Source organism: Hypanus sabinus, chromosome X1, assembly GCF_030144855.1.
Source record: "Hypanus sabinus isolate sHypSab1 chromosome X1, sHypSab1.hap1, whole genome shotgun sequence".
NCBI classification, from domain to species: Eukaryota; Metazoa; Chordata; class Chondrichthyes; order Myliobatiformes; family Dasyatidae; genus Hypanus; species Hypanus sabinus.
The window spans coordinates 38,324,277-38,343,398 of NC_082738.1; the positions used below are offsets into that span (position 1 = coordinate 38,324,277).

General features: G+C 42.6%; 1 protein-coding gene across 3 annotated transcripts in view; it reads right to left on the reverse strand.

The window, feature by feature from the left end:
• Positions 1-10,563: 10,563 nt before the first annotated feature.
• lrrc3ca (leucine rich repeat containing 3Ca) overlaps positions 10,564-19,122 on the reverse strand; it is a 58,873-nt gene continuing 50,314 nt past the window's right edge. For all 3 annotated transcript variants that reach the window (XM_059956414.1, XM_059956415.1, XM_059956413.1), the window contains one exon: positions 10,564-14,334. In XM_059956414.1, the coding sequence (XP_059812397.1) occupies positions 13,466-14,248 (783 nt within the window). In that variant the 5' untranslated portion in view covers positions 14,249-14,334 and the 3' untranslated portion in view covers positions 10,564-13,465. The remainder of the gene's footprint in view (positions 14,335-19,122) is intronic.

The window sequence follows — 19,122 nt, forward strand, 5'->3', positions numbered from 1 at the left end:
TACCTCTCCGGTGTCATTTTCCGGTGGTTCGATAATCTATTCTTGCCTTTCTTTTACACTTTATAAAAATCTTTTGGTATTGTCTTTGATATTATTGGCTTGGCTACCTTCATATTTCATCTTTTCCCTCCTTATGACTTTTTTAGTTGTCTTCTCTTCATTCTTAAAAGCTTCCCAATCCTCTAACTTCACACTATTTTTGCTCTATCGTATACCCTCTCTTTTGCTTTTATGTCAGCTTTGACTTCCATTGTCAGCCATGGCTGTGTCATCCTGTCTGAAAAAAATCATTTTTCTTTGGGATGCATCTATCCTGCACCTTCTGAATTTCTCCCAGAAACTCTAGCCATTGTTGCTCTGCTACCATCACTGCTAGTGTCCCCTTCCAATCAACTTTGGACAGCTCCTCTCTCATGCCTCTGTAATTCTCTCTACTCTACTGTAATACTGATATATCTGACTTTAGCTTCTTCCTCTCAAATTGCAGGGTGAATTCTATCATATTATGATCACAGTCTCCTAAAGGTTCCTGTTCCTTCAGCTCCCAAATCAAATCCAGTTCATTACGCACACCCATTCCACAACTGGGGATCTAATTCTCTCTCTTGACATTCAAAGTCAGCACCAACTGGATTTTCCCAATCTACCTGCATATTGAAATCTCCCATGATTATCACAACATTACTCTTTTTACATGCCTTTTCTATCTCCTGTTGTCATTTCTATCCCACATCCTGCATACTGTTTGGAGGCCTGTATATAACACCCATCATCGTCTTTTTAGCCTTGCAGTTCCTTAACTCTACCCACAAGGATTCTACATCTTCCGATCCTATGTCACCTCTTTCTCAGGATTTGATTTCATTTTATACCAACAGAGCCACCCCACCCCCTCTGCCTACCTGCCTGTCTTTTCAATACAATGTGTATCCTTGGATGTTCAGCTCCCAGCTCTAATCTTCTTTCAGCTCTAATCTTCCTTCAGCCACGAACCAGAGATAGCTGCAACATCATACCTGCCAGTCGCTAACTGTGCTACAAGTTCATCTACCTTATTCCATATACTGCATGCATTCAAATATAACACCTTCAGTCCAGTATTCATTACGCTTTTGATTTTACCCCTGTCACACTTTAACTCCTCCCACTGACTGCAATTTTGTGCTGTCATCTGCCTATCCTTCCTGACAGTCTCACTACACACTGCAGCTACTTTTATTTCAACTGTCCCATCCTCAGCCCAATCACTCTGATTCCCATCCCCTGCCAAAATATTTTAATCCTCCCCAACAGCCCGAGCAAACCTGTCCGCAGGGATATCTGTCCCCCTCAGTTTCAGGAGTAACCCACCCCTTTTGTACAGGTTAGACCTTCCCCAGAAGAGATCCCAATGATCCAGAAATCTGAACCCCTGCCCTCTGCACCAGCTCCTCAGCCACACACTCATCTGCCAAATCCTCCTTTTCTTACCTTCACCGGCACATGGCACAAGCAGCAATCCAGAGATAAATATTCTGGAGGTACTGTTTTGCTGCGTTCTGCCGAAGTCCCCATATTCTCTCTTCAGAACTTCCTCTCTTACTCATGTTGTTGGTACCTATATGTACCACAACTTCTGGCTGTTCACCCTCCCCTTTTGGAATGTCGTGGATCCAATCCGAGACATCCCTGACCCTGGCGCCTAGGAGGCACCATCCCATCTGGTGTCTCTTTCACATCCACAAAACCTGCTTTCTGCTCCTCTAATTAGGGAATTCTCCATCACTACTGCTCTGCTCCCCCCCCTTCCCTTCTGAGCCACAGAGGATATTGGTGCCAGAGACCTGGTCGCTGGGTTCCCCTCAGTAGCCCCATTCCCCTCCCGTCCCCAACAGCATCTGAAGCAGTGTACTTATTAGTGAGAGGAAAGGCCACAGGGGTACTCTGTACTGGCTGCCTGCTCCCTTTCCCTCTCCTGACAGTCACCCTGCCTCTTACATCTTCAGCGTGATTACCTCCCTGCAGCTCCTACCTGTCACCTCCTTGTGCTCCGATATGAGCTGAAGGTCATCAAGCTGCAGCTCCAGTTCCTTAACATGATCTCTAAGGAGCTGCAGCTCGATGACCTTCATGCAGATACAGTTAACAGGGAGACTGGAGGTCTCCCAAATTTCCCACATCTCACACAAGGAAAATACTACTACCACCGCATCCATTCTCAGTGCACTAGCAATGTACTAACAAAAAAACTTACTAGAAACTTTCTTACTAACTTACTTCAAACCTCTGTCTGTGCTTCCCCAAGCCTGTTCTCGCCTAAGCCTCTTGAGCCAAAGCTGAACCATTCTAACAACACCCCTCTCACGCAATAGCCACTCCAACAATGGCCGCTCTGTTTGCACATACTTCCTTTGTTTTGCCGGGAGTACTCCTCAGTATTGAGACAATTGCAAACATTGGCAGTATTAATTAATGAAAACATTATTGGTTTCCAAGAGATTTGCCTCATTAATGTTTCATTTGCTCCATTTTTTTCTTGCAACAGGGGTTGTCTGGTGATCTTCAGCTTGTAAGCCAATAATCTTGCATTCATCATTATGTATATTATTTATAAAATGCACCTATTAGTTGAAATCTGTAATTTAAAGAAATATCTCCTTTCCAGAGCTTTGTTGCATCTTTGTAAGTTCTAGGCAAAAGGTAAATGAATAGCATGAGCAGGCAGTTGGATGACCTGGCATTGATCTATCAGGCATGGATGCACCATTCAAATCCACATCCTGAGAAACAGTTTTCCAGAAACTTGATTTCTTTTCCCTTTATTTCTTTCTTTTTATTCAAGATTCTACCTTCTCCGCCACGTGCACTACCTTGTGCCCCCTTTTTCTCTCCCATAGCTGCTGTCCTCACTTTCCATGACCTGCCCAGTCCAGATTGCATGTTGACTGTTCAGTTTCCTCCATAGATGCTGCCTGACCTGATGAGCTCCTCCAGCATTTTGTGTACTGTTGAGGACTCAAACGTCTGGCCTCACAAACACAACATGAAATTATCATCCTATAACTGCACACTTCAAAATAAGGTTAAATCTTAAGATAGCACCTTCACTTCAGGTTAATTTTCATGAGATGGACATCATTGACAAAGCCTGAGTTTATTGACCATCCCTAGCTGCTTGAAGAGTGTGCTGGTAGGTTCTACTGTTAATGTCTGCAAAAAAATGAATTTAATGGCAGTATATGGTGACATATACATACTTTGGCAATAACTGTATTTAGAACTTTGAACATTGAACTTAAATGGAAGATATTTAAAGCATTAAGTTGGCTAGCCGCACCAGGGCCAGAATGTGAATCATTCTAAGGATACACCAGGCAAGGGTAAACATTCTCTCCTGTAAAAGATTTTTGTGAATCAGTAAGTATACATGACTATCTGCCTTCAGTCTCCAGACATTGTTTGGAAATAATAAAATACTGCAGATGCAAGAAATCTCCAATAAAATGGAAAAAGCTGGAAATCTCAACAGGACAGACCACACCTGAGGGAATAGAAACAGAGAAAATGTTTTGGCTCAAAGACCCTTCACAGAGGCCAGATACCTCCTCATAGTTTTACTTGAATTAGAAACCTAATGTTGAACTTTAGGCCATAGTCACCTGGAAAATATGGACCTCATTTCCTTGGGAGATCCTCCCTCCTCAGCTTTCATTTCAGCCTATGACAAGAAGTTTCTATCTCCTGCAAAAAAGCCTAGAAGCAGGACTGCTAAGGAAGTCTATTATTTCAGTTTGCTCTTGCTCATGAAGTCTATTGTTTCATTCTGTTCTTGCCCCACCAAATTATCTCTTCCAACCTTAACTCTATGCTTTCTCTGCTGGCCCAGTCCTTTCCAACATATCCGTAATATCACCAATGCTCTCTACCATTTTGACCATTTTCAATTTGCTGGTCACAACAGGTTCACCTTCACCATGTACATACAATCCCTTAATGCCTTGCTCTTCCGTTCCACATCAGGGTGGTATGAGTGCCCTCCATTTTTTTCTGGGAAAAAAGGTCTAGCCAATTTCCCTTCACCAACGCACCCATTCTCCTGACTGAACTTGTTCTCACATGAATCGATTTATCATAGGAACATAGAAAATAGGTGCAGGAGTAGGCTATTCAGCCCTTCGAGCCTGCACCACCATTCAGTATGATCATGGCTGATCATCCAACTCAGAACCCTGTACCTGCTTTCTCTCCATACCCCCGATCCCTTTAGCCACAAATGCCATATCTAACTTCCTCTTAAATGCAGCCAATGAACCGGCCTCAACTGTTTCCTGTGGCAGAGAATTCCACAGATTCACCACTCTCTGTTTTTCCTCATCTCGGTCCTAAAAGGCTTCCCCTTTATCCTTAAACTCTGACCCCTCGTTCTGGACTTCCCCAACATCGGAAACAATCTTCCTGCATCTAGCCTGTCCAATCCCATTAGAATTTTATACGTTTCAATAAGATCCCCCCTCAATCTTCTAAATTCCAGTTAGTATAAGCCTAGTCAATCCAGTCTTTCTTCATATGAAAGTCCTGCCATCCTAGGAATCAATCTGGTGAACCTTCTCTGTACTCCCTCTATGGCAAGAATGTCTTTCCTCAGATTCGGGGACCAAAATTGAACACAATATTCTAGATGCGGTCTCACCAAGGCCTTGTACAACTGCAGTAGAACCTCCCTGCTCCTGTACTCAAATCCTTTTGCTATGAATGCCAACATACCATTTGCTTTTTTCACCGCCTGCTGTACCTGCATGCCCACCTTCAATGACTGGTGTACACCCAGGTCTCGTTGCACCTCCCCTTTTCCTAATCGGCCACCGTTCAGATAATAATCTGTTTTCCTGTTCTTGCAACCAAAGTGGATAACCTCACATTTATCCACATTAAATTGCATCTGCCATGAATTTGCCCACTCACCTAACTTATCCAAGTCACCCTGCATCCTCTTAGCATCCTCCTCACAGCTAACACCGCCGCCCAGCTTCGTGTCATCCGCAAACTTCGAGATGCTGCATTTAATTCCCTCGTCTAAATCATTAATATATATTGTAAACAACTGGGGTCCCAGCACTGAGCCTTGTGGTACCCCACTAGTCACTGCCTGCCATTCTGAAAAGGTCCCGTTTACTCCCACTCTTTGCTTCCTGTCTGCCAACCAATTCTCTATCCACATCAATACCATACCCCCAATACCATGTGCTTTAAGTTTGCACACTAATCTCCTGTGTGGGACCTTGTCGAGAGCCTTTTGAAAATCTAAATATACCACATCCACTGGCTCTCCCCTATCCACTCTACTAGTTACATCTTCAAAAAATTCTATAAGATTCGTCAGACATGATTTTCCTTTCACAAATCCTTGCTGACTTTGTCCGATGATTTCACCTCTTTCCAAATGTGCTGTTATCACATCTTTGATAATCGACTCTAGCATTTTCCTCACCACCGATATCAGACTAACCAGTCTATAATTCCCTGGTTTCTCTCTCCCTCCTTTTTTAAAAAGTGGGGTTACATTAGCCACCCTCCAATCCTCAGGAACTAATCCAGAATCTAAGGAGTTTTGAAAAATTATCACTAATGCATCCGCTATTTCTTGGGCTACTTCCTTAAGCACTCTGGGATGCAGACCATCTGGCCCTGGGGATTTATCTGCCTTTAATCCCTTCAATTTACCTAACACCACTTCCCTACTAAAATGTATTTCCCTCAGTTCCTACATCTCATTAGACCCTCGGTCCCTTACTACTTGCGGAATATTATTTATGTCCTCCTTAGTGAAGACAGAACCAAAGTAGTTATTCAATTGGTCTGCTGTGTCTTTGTTCCCTATGATCAATTCACCTGTTTCTGACTGTAAAGGACCTACATTTACCTTGACCAATCTTTTTCTTTTCATGTATCTATAAAAGCTTTTACAGTCTGTTTTTATGTTCCCTGCCAGCTTTCTCTCATAATCTTTTTTCCCTTTCCTAATTAAGCCCTTTGTCCTCCTCTGCTGGTCTCTGAATTTCTCCCAGTCCTCAGGTGTGCCGCTTTTTTTTTGCTAATTTATATGTTTCTTCTTTGGACTTGATACTATCTCTAATTTCCCTTGTCAGCCACGGGTGCACTACCTTCACTGGTTTATTTTTTTTCCAAATTGGGATGAACAATTGTTGTAGTTCATCCATAAGATCTTTAAATGCTTGCCATTGCATATCCACCGTCAACCCTTTAAGTATCATTTGCCAGTCTATCTTAACTAATTCACGTCTCATACCTTCAAAGTTACCCTTCTTTAAGTTCAGAACCTTTGTTTCTGAATTAACTATGTCACTCTCCATCTTAATGAAGAATTCCACCATATTATGGTCACCCTTACCCAAGGGACCTCACACGACAAGATTGTTAACTAACCCTTCCGCATTGCTCAATACCCAATCTAGAATGGTTGGTTCTCTCTAGTCGGTTCCTCGACATGTTGGTTCAGAAAACCATCCCGCATACATTCCAAGAAATCCTCTTCTTCAGCACCCTTACCAATTTGGTTCACCCAATCTGTATGTAGATTGAAATCACCCATTATAAGTACTGTTCCTTTATTGCACGCATTTCTAATTTCCTGTTTAATGCCATCCCCAACCTCACTACTACTGTTAGGTGGCCTGTACACAACTCCCACCAGCGTTTTCTGCCCCTTAGTGTTATGCAGCTTTACCCATATCGATTCCACATCCTCCAGGCTAGTGTCCTTCTTTTCTATTGCATTAATCTCCTCTCTAACCAGCAATGCTACCCCACCTCCTTTTCTTTCCTGTCTATCCCTCCTGAATATTGAATATCCCTGGATGTTGAGCTCCCATCCTTGGTCACCCTGGAGCCATGTCTCTGTGATCCCAACTATATCATATTCATTAATAACTATCTACACATTCAATTCATCCACCTTGTTACGAATGCTCCTCGCATTGACACACAAAGCCTTCAGGCTTGTTTTCACAACACTCTTAGCCCTTTTACAATTATGTTGAAAAGTGGCTCTTTTTGCTTTTTGCCCTGGATTTGCCTGCCTGCCACTTTTACTTCTCAGCTTACTACTTTTTGCTTCTACCCTCATTTTACACCCCTCTGTCTCTCTGCACTTGTTCCCATCCCCCTGCCACATTAGTTTAAAGCATTGGTTCCAGTCCAGCCCAGGTGCAGACCGTCCTGTTCATACTGGTCCCACCTCCCCCAGAACTGGTTCCAATGCCCCAGAAATTTGAATCCCTCCCCCTTGCACCATTTTTCAAGCCACGTATTCATCTGAAATATCCTCCTATTTCTACCCTGACTAGCACGTGGCACTGGTAGTAATCTAGAGATTATTACCTTTGTGGTCCTACTTTTTAGTTTATCTCCTAACTCCCCAAATTCACCTTGTAGGACCTCATCCCGTTTTTTACCTATATCGTTGGTACCTATGTGCTCCACGACCACTGGCTGTTCACCCTCCCATTCCAGAATGTCCTGCAGCCGCTCAGAGACATCCTTGGCCCTTGCACCAGGGAGGCAACATACCATCCTAGAGTCTCATTTGCGGCTGCAGAAACGCCTATCTATTCCCCTTACAATCAAATCCCTTATCACTATAGCTCTCCCACTCCTTTTCCTTCCCTCCTGTGCTGCAGTGCCACCCATGGTGCCATGAACTCGGCTGCTGCTGCCTTCCCCTGATGAGACATCTCCCCCAACAGTATCCAAAACAGTATATCTGTTTAGGAGGGAGATGACCTCAGGGGACTCCTGCACTACCTGCCTACTGCTACGCTGTCTAGAGGCCACCCCTTCCCTTTCTGCCTGTGTAGCCTTTACCTGCGGTGTGGCCAACTCACTGAACGTGCTATTCACAACTTTCTCAGCATCGCGGATGCTCCAGTATGAATCCAATTGCAGCTCCAGATGCTCAATGCGGTCCGCCAGAAGCTGCAGCTGGACACACTTCCTGCACACATAGTCGTCAGGGACACTGGAAGTATCCCTGATTTTTTTGCTGCAGGATGAACAAACCATGGGGCCGATCTCACCTGCCATGACCTTCCCAATACTTGCCTCAACTTTTGAAACTTTCTTCTTTGAAAGGAACTTACCCAGCATTACCTCACTTGGAGTGAAGCTCGTCCTCAGCATCTTCTCGTCAAGCCTCTCGAGTCAAAGCCTCAAATCTCCACTCCATCACTGTCCGCTTTCCACAGGCCGCTCCACTTGAGGTAACCCTCTATTTATTTGCTTGAGCTTTTCAAGCTGCTTGGTCACCTGACCTCGATTGCCCAATCAGCTGCTTTCTGCTGAGTCTGAGCTATTCAAATCTTGAATATTGACTTGATTGCACAGTCCAACTGCCAAAACTGCCAGAGTCTCTCGAGTCAAAGCCTCAAATCTCCACTCCTTCACTGGCCTCCTTCACTGGTAATGTCAACGATTTAGATGAGGGCATTGAAAACTATATCAGCAAGTTTGCTGACGATACTAAACTGGGTGGCAGTGTGACATGCGAAGAGGACGTTAGGAGAATACAGGGAGACTTGGATAGGCTGGGTGAGTGGGCAGATACTTGGCAGATGTCATTCAATGTGAATAAATGTGAAGTTATCCACTTTGGAAGCAGGAACAAGAGGGCAGAGTATTGTCTGAATGGTGTAGAGTTAGGTAAGGGAGAAATGCAAAGAGACCTGGGAGTCCTAGTTCATCAGTCAATGAAGGTGAATGAGCAAGTGCAACAGGCAGTGAAGAGGGCAAATGGAATGTTGGCCTTTATTACAAGGGGAATTGAGTACAAGAGCAAGGATGTCCTTTTGCATTTGTACAGGGCCCTGGTGAGACCACACCTAGAATATTGTGTACAGTTTTGGTCTCCAGGTCTAAGGAAGGACATTCTGGCAATTGAGAAAGTGCAGCGTAGATTCACTAGGTTGATTCCTGGGATGGCAGGGCTGTCTTACGCAGAGAGATTGGAGAGATTGGGCTTGTACACGCTGGAATTGAGGAGATCGAGAGGGGATCTGATTGAAACGTTTAAGATAATTAAAGGATTTGATAGGATTGAGGCAGGAAATATGTTCCAGATGTTGGGAGAGTCCAGTACCAGAGGGCATGGATTGAGAATAAGAGATCAGTTATTTAAAACAGAGTTGAGGAAGAACTTCTTCTCCCAGAGAGTTGTGGAGGTGTGGAATGCACTGCCTCGGAAGACGGTGGAGGCCAAATCTCTGGATGCTTTCAAGAAGGAGCTGGATAGATATCTGATGGATAGGGGAATCAAGGGATATGGGGACAAGGCAGGGACTGGGTATTGATAGTGAATGATCAGCCATGATCTCAGAATGGCGGTGCAGACTCGAGGGGCCGAATGGTCTACTTCTGCACCTATTGTCTATTGTCTATTGGCCCACTCACTCACTGGCCACTTGTGGTGAACTACATATACCTGTCTGGACACGCCCCCTGCTGACTGCTCCTGTGGCCCCTCCCACTGACCGTGGCTCCTCCCACAGACCCCGGTATAAAGGCGATTGAGGCCTGAGCCCAGCCCTCAGTCTCCAGGATGTAGTATGGTGGTCAACTACTACTTGTTCCTTCTTCCAGTCAATAAAAGCCGATATCTCGCCTTCACGTCTCAGAGAGTTATTGATGGTGCATCACCACTTTCCACAGCTTTAACACTACTCACGTTTTCCTTTAACACTACTCATGTTTTCCAGATCAAAGGCCCAGACCCAGACCTAAAAACACTCCATGGTCCCAAGCAATGCTTATAATTATGTGGGATATAGAGTCATACAGCATGGTAACAGGACAAAATGCTTATGTAAACTAGTTCCATTTGCCCACATTTGGCCCATATCCCTCTAAGCTCGTTCCTATCCAAACGGCTTTTAGGTGTTGTTAATGTACCTGCTTCAATCAATTCCTCTGGTTGTTCATTCCATAAACTGATTACCCAATGAGTGACAGTTACCCCTCAGGTTCATTCTAAATCTTCCCCCTCTCACTTTAAATCTATGCCCTCAAATTCTTGGTTCCCCTGCTCATAGAAAAAGACTGGAAAACATTTGTGGGCAAGAGTCATGACGAGAGGGGAAAATAGTTATGGATGGAATCCAGTAACGTGAAGTTTAAAGCGGTTGAAGTTTCCATCCAGTGTTTAATTAATGGAACTCCAGCTGAATTTTAACCTTATCAACTCTTGTCTTAGTTCAGTTTTTGCTGAAGAAATTGGCTCTCTCAAGAGATTTGTAACCTAACTGATTTACTGAAAAGACTTCACAAACACAAGGAGATCTGCAGATGCTGGAAATTGAAGCAACACACACAAAATGCTGGTGGAACACAGCAGGCCAGGCAGCATCGAGAAGGAGAAGCTCGGTCGCGATTTGGCCCGAGACCCTTCGTCAGCACTGACCGTGCTTCTTCCTATAGATCTGCCTGGCCTGCTGTGTTCCACCAGCATTTTGTGTATGTTTAGTGAAAAGACTTCTTTATGAGCAATGCATGATTTAAAACAAATAACTCTGATAATAGAATCTTTAAAAACTTTATTGATTAGCCAATTAGTATTACATAGGTTGAAAAATACAATTTGAAAATCACAGACTCTTTCACTGTAAGGCCGAAGTATTGGTTGCGGGGTACTGAGGGGGATGGCTGCAACTCAATGTTAGGTACAATGTCTGACTTTTATAAATAGTTTGTGCAATATTGAGAAATTTTCATGCTGCATTTTCTAGTGTGTCCTTACAAACTATACAGTAAGCACAGAAATATTAGATCACATTAGATCCAGATGGTGCAATTTGAACTCATTGGAGAAACCTAGACTAATTCTTAAATGTGAAAGCAATTAAAACGGGGGAATATTTATTTAAATAATAATATCATTTATGGTTTGGAAATGCCCCAAAGCATTTTACAGCTGATGAAAAGTCATCAAAAGTCATCAATGTGAAATTCTTACTTACTCCTTTTTTTTAAAGAGTACCACCCCTCAAAAGTTGTTCCTTGACCAGCAAAGTTTTCCCACCGTTTACTCTTAATGAAATTATATCTTGAAAGGAAATCACTGCTGTAATGAAGGAACTCAGCACCTTGTTCTATTCCCTTTAATGGGATCAGTCTGAAAAGGCTGAGGTGGAGAAATCAACCTTGAGTCAGCAGCACTACACACATTTATATGCATTAAAGTCAATGGAACTGAATGTCAAGAGACAATTAGGACCAACAGTTGATAAATCTCACAAGTATTTAACACTAACAAGCAAAGATGAATTTTCCCAAATTATTCCAGCAGCCTATACCTCACCATGCTGGCTATAGCTTCATTAGTGAGGCTCATCTTCTGTTCTGCATTTGTGGAGTGTTAGTTGAGTCCACTAATGCCAAAGGTTCTTGCTCTCTAAAGGTGCGAGTTTGGTTAATTCTTTTAAAAGCAGAGCTGTTTCGATCTTGGTGCTTTCGCTCTCAAGAGGCGAACAGGAAAACCATTCCAATGCTATTTGTTAGTGGGTATATTGGTTAGTTCTAATCTGTCTTCATAACTCATTGGTTAAATGTGTTACATTTAATTACCAAGTGAAACACCAGGTAGCAACAGCTCCAGGTATGGTAATGTCTTACTGCTTCTCTTCCCAAGTTCAAAGCTGTTGGCTGCACCTGCGACTTCTCTTTCCTAAGTTACCATCCGACATTACAGGTCTGCGTTTCTTGTTTGCCTGAGCGAGCTCTGTGCACCTGATCACTTCCATGACCTTAGATAGTAAACGTATTAGGTCATGATCCATGGTTTTCAGCGATATCTTTGTGTGCAAAAGGGAGCATTCTTTTAATCCCATTCCTCAATATCTCCAAACATGATTTTGAAACCAAGTCAGTGGGTGAGGGTGTGCATGTCGCAGCTTCCTGGACTGCAAGGTCATACAGGTGTCTGGATAAGAGTTTTGATTCTGCATGACCCACTAGGTCCTTTTAGCATATTGGTTCATAAACTCAGCCTCAGGTTCATACGGCCAGCTCTGCATCACTTCTGTCATGAGCACTACTTTTTAATCACCCTTTTCAGGCTGGCCAAAATGAAGCTGGCTATAGAGTTGTGTAGAGTCTCTGCTCTATTTGTCAGCTGCGCAAGCAAGGTTCAAACAAGTTAGATGACATAGGGAAGCCATCAGGCCATGAACCCATGAACACTACCTCACTATTTTTGCTCTCTTTTTTGTCTTACTTATTTATATTTTATATATATATTTAATTTAATTTTTGTAATTTATAGTATATTTTATGTATCCACTGCAAAATAACAAATTTTGTGACATATGTCAGTGATTATAAACCTGATTCTGTTTCTGATTTTGTGGCCTTCAGCTGTTTTGATTAAGAGATTAGACCAACAGACTGCCAAAAATGTGTAAAATGATGGGAGTTATAATGAAAGATAAAAGTATTTGCCATACGGCGTCTAAGATCGTCTATCAATATCACGTTCAGAGCCAATTATTACTTTGATGTTTGGTGGGCAGCACGAGAGCGTATAGTGGCTAGCGTAACACTTTTTAGCGCCAGCTGTAAGATCAGGTTTCAATTCCCGCGGAGTTTGCATGTTAAACCCATGACTGCATGGGTTTCCTTCGGGTGCTCTGGTTTCCTCCCACATTCCGAAGACATATGGGGTAGGGTTAGTGAACTGTGGACATGCTATGTTGGCGCCAGAAGCATGGCGACACTTACAGGCTGCCCCCACCACTTCTCAGACTGTGCTGGTCATTGACGCAAACAACGCATTTTACTGCATGTCAATATTTTGATGCGTATGTGACAAATAAAGCTAATTTCTGTGTAATCTTTAATCTCTGATGCAGTGTGATCTTCCATAAAGAGACCTTAAAATAGCCACAACCTCAAATGAGCACATCTGGTTGCACAGGGTGGCTATTGTCATCTTGTTTGTCTGTCCTTCAGAAGCATACCTGCAGATTGGACACAGTGGGGAGAGAGACTGGGAGAGAAAGGAGGCCAAGTTATTAAACTTGGACTGTTAAAACAAAATAATATCTTTCAGGACACATTGAAGTCACAGGCTTCTTTCCTCTCAGCTACAAACTAATTCCTTATTCTTTCCTTAGCTCTGAGGAGCATGTCATCAACAGTACACATTGGACTGTGACCTCTTAATCTGAGTACAGTACTGTGTAATGTACTGCCATAATCCAGTGAATTCATTACTATTTGCTTTTGGCAACTAATTTTTAAATGATTCAGTTTGGTAGATCAGGAGAAGAGGTCAGAGTTATGATCCACTGGTCTAGAAGAACTGATCTTTCCAGTTCCACCTTTCCAGTGTCATGGATCATGAGCCAATAGATAGTTGTGTTTTTTATGTCAGCTTGCCCCCACCCCACACACCCCAGTGGCAAGGATTGGAAGTACATTGTTACACCACTGTGCTGATGGTGGAGGATGCCTCTGACTTCCTCTGCTTGCTGGGAAGCGACTTCAGGTACTCAAGGTGACGCCTGGCATCTTCCTGGTTCTGCCTGACGTAGTACACCAAATAAGAGATGACCATGGTGAACCAGCCAAACATGGTGATCAGCATTGCCACGTCGGTCGTCTTTTTCTGAAAGTTACAGAAGTTGACGTGGTGGGCGACCTCCAGGAAGGATTTCTTTGTGTGTTCCTCTGGGTAAGCAGATGCACAGATGATGTCATTGGTGGACTCGACCTTGACAGTAACTGTCTTGATCATTTCCTGCAGGTCGCAGTTACAAAACCAGGGGTTGTCCGAAAGTTTAATAACTGCTTTCAGTTTGCTGAAGACTTCTTTGTTGACAGTCACCAGTTTATTGTGGGAGAGGTTCAGAAACTTCAGGCTCTCATTTAGCCCTCGGAAGGCACCCAACTCCAAGTGCTGAATGGCATTATTGGACAGGTCCAGTTCTTCCAGCTCGTGCAGATTCTTGAAGATCTCATGCGGAATGGAAGTTATTTGATTGGAATCAAGGTAGAGCTTCCGAGTGTTGTTTGGAATGTCCCTGGGGACCTCCTTCAGGTGCATGTCGCTGCAGCGGACAGTCAGTTTCTTGTCCGGGTCCGAGCAGTAGCAGCCTTTCGGACACGTCGTTGCTGAGTTAAAGCAGAAGATCATCAGGACAAAGCTTTGTAGGAGCAGCCACATGGCGACAGAGTGCCGCAGGAGCAGGATCCTCAGCTCCATTCCGGGGCACCGGCATAATCCTGGAAATCCTCCAATCCACGACGGAGCCCACACTCTGTGGCACCTCTGGCAACCACAGCTGCGATCTGAAAGGAGGGGAAAAGTGCAAGTTTAGTGAAGGGGGTTCCGCAATTGATATATCACAGTTTCAGGATGTTTAAAAGCACTTAACAATGATGTACCCTTGATGTGCAAAGAAGGAATGACAGCGTTCAATTGTGGCCAAAGTTTATTTCAACCCCATTCTCCCACCTTCTCCCTTTAACCCCCTTTATCAACGAAGAACACATTAATCTCTGCCTTAAGTATACCCAAAGGTTTGGCATCCAAAGCCCTCTGTGGCAATGAATTTCACAGATTCAATAGGTTTCAAAGGTGCATTTAAGGTCAGAGAAATGAATACAATATACATCCTGAAATGCTTTTTCTTCACAAACATCCACAAACACAGAGGAGTGCCCCAAAGAATGAATGACCGTTAAACGTTAGAACCCCACAGCCCACCCCCAGCTCCCCCCTCCCACACGTAAGCAGCAGCAAAGCAATGACCCCCCTCCCCCCACCAGCACAAAGCATCGGCACCCTCTACTGAGCACTCAAGCGTACACAACGCATCAATAAAAACACAGACTTGCAGTACCTCAAAGCCCACTCATTCACCCAGTAATTCAACATACCACAGGCTCTCCCTCCCTCCTTAATAAGGGAAAAAGAGGTGTCCCCATTTCACTGCGAGAGGGGAGACATAAGAAAGCAACTGGCTGATTTATGCTTTTAATTCCTCTGGTTGAAGAAATTTCCTTTCAGTTTTAAGAGTGTTCCTTTATTCTGACACTGCATATTCAGATCCTAGATGCTCCTACTAATGGAAGCATCTGCTCCACATCCACACTATGTAGGCCTTTCAGTATTTAGTAGGATCCCCCTCAACCTCTGAACCCCACTGAGCCCAGAATTTTCAAATATTCCTCATACATCAGGATATGATAACTCTTTCAGTGATGTTGTTTGTGTAATAAATACGAATCAGAGTACTAGGGACAATTCAGACAATATTTGAAATAGCAACAGGAGTGGAGGGATTTAGACCCAGCTGCCTTCCCCAACAGTTAATAAGATTATGGCTGATCTAACTGTAATCTCAAATTCACATGCTCATTTTCCCAGTGAGCTTGCTTATCAAGAATCCATCAATCTGTATAGAACGTTCAAAGTCTTGTGTTTCCACTACCTTTAATGGAGAGATTTCCAAAACCTTTCAACACACTCATAGAAATTACTTCATCTCAGCTCTACTTGAAAGGGTGACTCCTTATTTTGATCTGGCCACAGTCCATGGATAGATTCGTGAAGCAGAAGGTTTAAATCAATTCATCTTGCTGTACTAAATATAGTTTATTTTTAATATTATTAGCATGCATTTCTATTTTTTTACAGAATTAGACAAACACCACCAACATCAGGATATGTCCTCCTCTCATTAATACTGTCAGGAAGAGGTACAGGAGCCTGAAGGCACACACTCAACATTTTAAGAACAGATTCTTCCCCTCTGCCATCAGATTCTCAGATTCCTGAATGGACCAAGAACCCATGAACACTATTTTTGCAACTTACAGTATATTGTATGTATTGCATTGAACTGATTCTGCAAAGCACACATTTCATGACATATGCCAGTGATAATAAACCTGATTCTAATTCTGATTCTGAAATTGCCCAAAGAGTGAGCAGATTAATGTAGTTCTCAGATGTGAAAATGTTCAAAGTAAAGTAAATTTATTACCAAAGTACGTATATGTTACTATTAACTACTACCTTGAGATTCAGGTAAGAAAATAAAGAAATACAACAGAATTTCTAAAAAAAAACTATACATAAGTAAAGACTGACAACAAATGTGCTATAGAATACAAATTGTGCAAATTTTAAAAAATACTGAGAACGTGAGTTGTTAGGAGTCCTTGAAAGTGAGACTGTAGGTCATAAAATCAGTTCAATGTTGAGGTGAGTGAAGTTATCCACACTGGCTCAGGAGCCTGAAGGTTGAAGGCTAATAACTGTTTCTGAACCTGGAGGTGTGGGACCTAAGGCCTTTGCACCTCCTGCCTGATGGTAGTAGTGAAAACAGGGTATGGCCTGGATGATGGCTGTCTTTGATAATGGATGCTGCTAATGATTCTTGAGGTAGTGCTCCATCTAAATGTACTCGCTGGTGAGGAGGGAATGGCCTGTAATACATCCTTCACTTCCTGTAGCCTTCTTTTCATGGGCATTGGTGGTTCCATACCAAGCAGTATCACATCAAGATTTTAAACCTTGATTTTGACCCTTTCCACCTCTAATACCCTAATGAGGATTGGCTCATGGGCCCAATCCTCATGGAAGCTGCTCCAGCTTCTTCCTCCTGTAGTTTAGAATCGGCGGTTTGGTTTTGCTGACATTGAGCGAGAGGTTGTTGTTGTGACTCCACTCAATGGGATTTTCATTCTCTCTCCTATATGCCGATGCATCACAGTCTTTGACTCTATCAACAACAATGGTGTCATAAGCAAACTTAAATATGACTTGCTATGATAGGTATAAAGTGAGTAAACAAGGGGGATAAGCACACAGCCTTGACTGCTCTAAAGCTGACTGAGTGGCAGAGAAACACAGGGGGAATCAATGCCCAGTTGGCATCGAGACAGTAACTGATCAGGATGCTTCACAAGCATCATTACTCAATTTATTCCAACACTCTATGCTCCTGGTTGCATAGAGACTTGCTTTACAATGCTGCTAATTTGCAAATTCAAACAAACTGACATCTTCCAGCAGTGAAATGAAACCAAGATGGAGCTACCAGATTGGAGATGTGCCGCACACCAACTTCAAGCATTGGCTTCTCCGTGTTGGAACTGTCCTGTCATCCCATTCAGAGTCCAAAAGAGGAGTAAAAGCTGGAGGCCATTCTCCTGTTTGTCCACTCTAACCAGCAGAGGAAGCTCTTTAAGTAGCAAGAAGGACACATTGTATGCCATTAATGTAATTCTGTCATTGTACGTCATTTTTTGTAATTCTGCTTCTAAGACACAGAAACAGGATTAAGCTATACAGCCCATCGAGTTCTCGATCATTCAATCATGACTGATTTATTAACCCTCTCAATCCCTTTCTCCTGCCTTCTTCCCATAACCTTTGGAGCCCTTATTGAAGATTTACCAAATAAACCTGATGTTATATGTGTACAGGAAACCTGGTTGAAATCTCGTCTAAGTTTTAAGATAGAAAGTTAGGTTGATGATAAGATGTGATCGGAAAATGGGTAATAGAGAAGAAGTGGCTACCTTTGTCAAAAATGGAATAATACATAGAGTAATCAAAATTGGGGTTGCTTATGAGTCAATTGTGGTTTAAATTTAGGGAAGAAAAGTGTGTTGATGGAGGTGGAAAAAATAAGATCGTATGGTATTGGGATTTTAATGCTCATGTGGGGTTGTTGTGACACGTGAGTGGGATGGTAGTGGAAGGTTTTCTGGAAGGAAAGTGTTTGATATACTTGAATGATGGTAGGAGTACAAGGATAAATCTAGTTAACAACACAGTTTCTGCTACAAATCTGACACTGGTATCTGAGCAAGTCTGTGTAACTGGGAAGTGTATAATGATACAACAGTGGGGAGTGATCATTTCCCCTTTATCTGTACAATGGGAATAGATGTGAATCACAGGAAAGGTTCTCGTGTCCCCAGATGGAATTTTAAAAAGGCAACTTGGGATGTATTTGATGATTTATGTGAAAGCAGATCTCCTGATCATTGGGTTTTGGAGGATATCGAGTTGAGTAATAATACCTTGAGCTCTGTACTCAACTCAACAGCTCTGGAAGCAATTCCCAGATCGCTGGGAGATAATAAAAGGAGAATTGTTCCCTGGCAAACGGAGAAATGTAAAAGAGTTGTGAAGGAGCGGAATAAAGCTTTTCGGAAAGTTAGGCAATGCTACTCCTATTCATCTTTCATACAAGGTAAAAGAGCTCAAGCTATAGTTAGAAAAGTAGTGAGAAGGGCAAAGAAAATGAATTGCAGAATGTATTGTGATAGCATTGGGAAAGAGATCCAGGTAGCAGAGGGTTGGGGTTTGATACAGAAAATAGGGGGAGTTAGGAAACTTGATGGTTTTGTATGGTGGGGAGAAGGTTGCAGTTACTAACTCTGAAAAAGCAAAATTATTAGCAAATACGTATGTCAGTGTATATGGTTTCTCAGATTGCTGAGAAAAAAATGTATGTTTCAGTTCCTGTTTGGTTATTGAATTTACATTGTCTGAACTTAAAAGGGCTATTAACAGCACTGGTCAGACATCACCTGGGAAACATGATATTTGTTATAATATGTTTACACAGTTATCAGATTTAAAATTTATGTTGTTTTTGCAATTCCTTAATACAATATGGGCTGAAGGGTGACTTCCTGCTTCCTGCAGGTTAGCATTTGTTATCCCTACATTGAAACTTGATAAAGATCAATCAGATCCTTGCAGTTATAAACCTATTTCAGTAACTTCACATGTCTGTAAGACAATGGAATGAATGGTTATAGCAAGGCTTTCTTATTTTGTGAAAAATAGTGGGAAATTAGCTGTATACCAATCTGTATTTTGTAAAGCGAGAATGACCATGGACTCAGTATTAAGTTTCGAATCTGATATTCCTAAGGTCCAACTTAATAAAGTACCAGTGGTAGCAGTTTTATTTGATGTAGAAAAAGCTTATGATACATTATGGACACAAGGGTGGCTGCTTAAACTGTAAAAGATGGAAATACATGGTAGAATGTTCAATCAGTTTCAAGATTGTATATGTGATAGGAAGATACAAGTTAGGGTGGGAA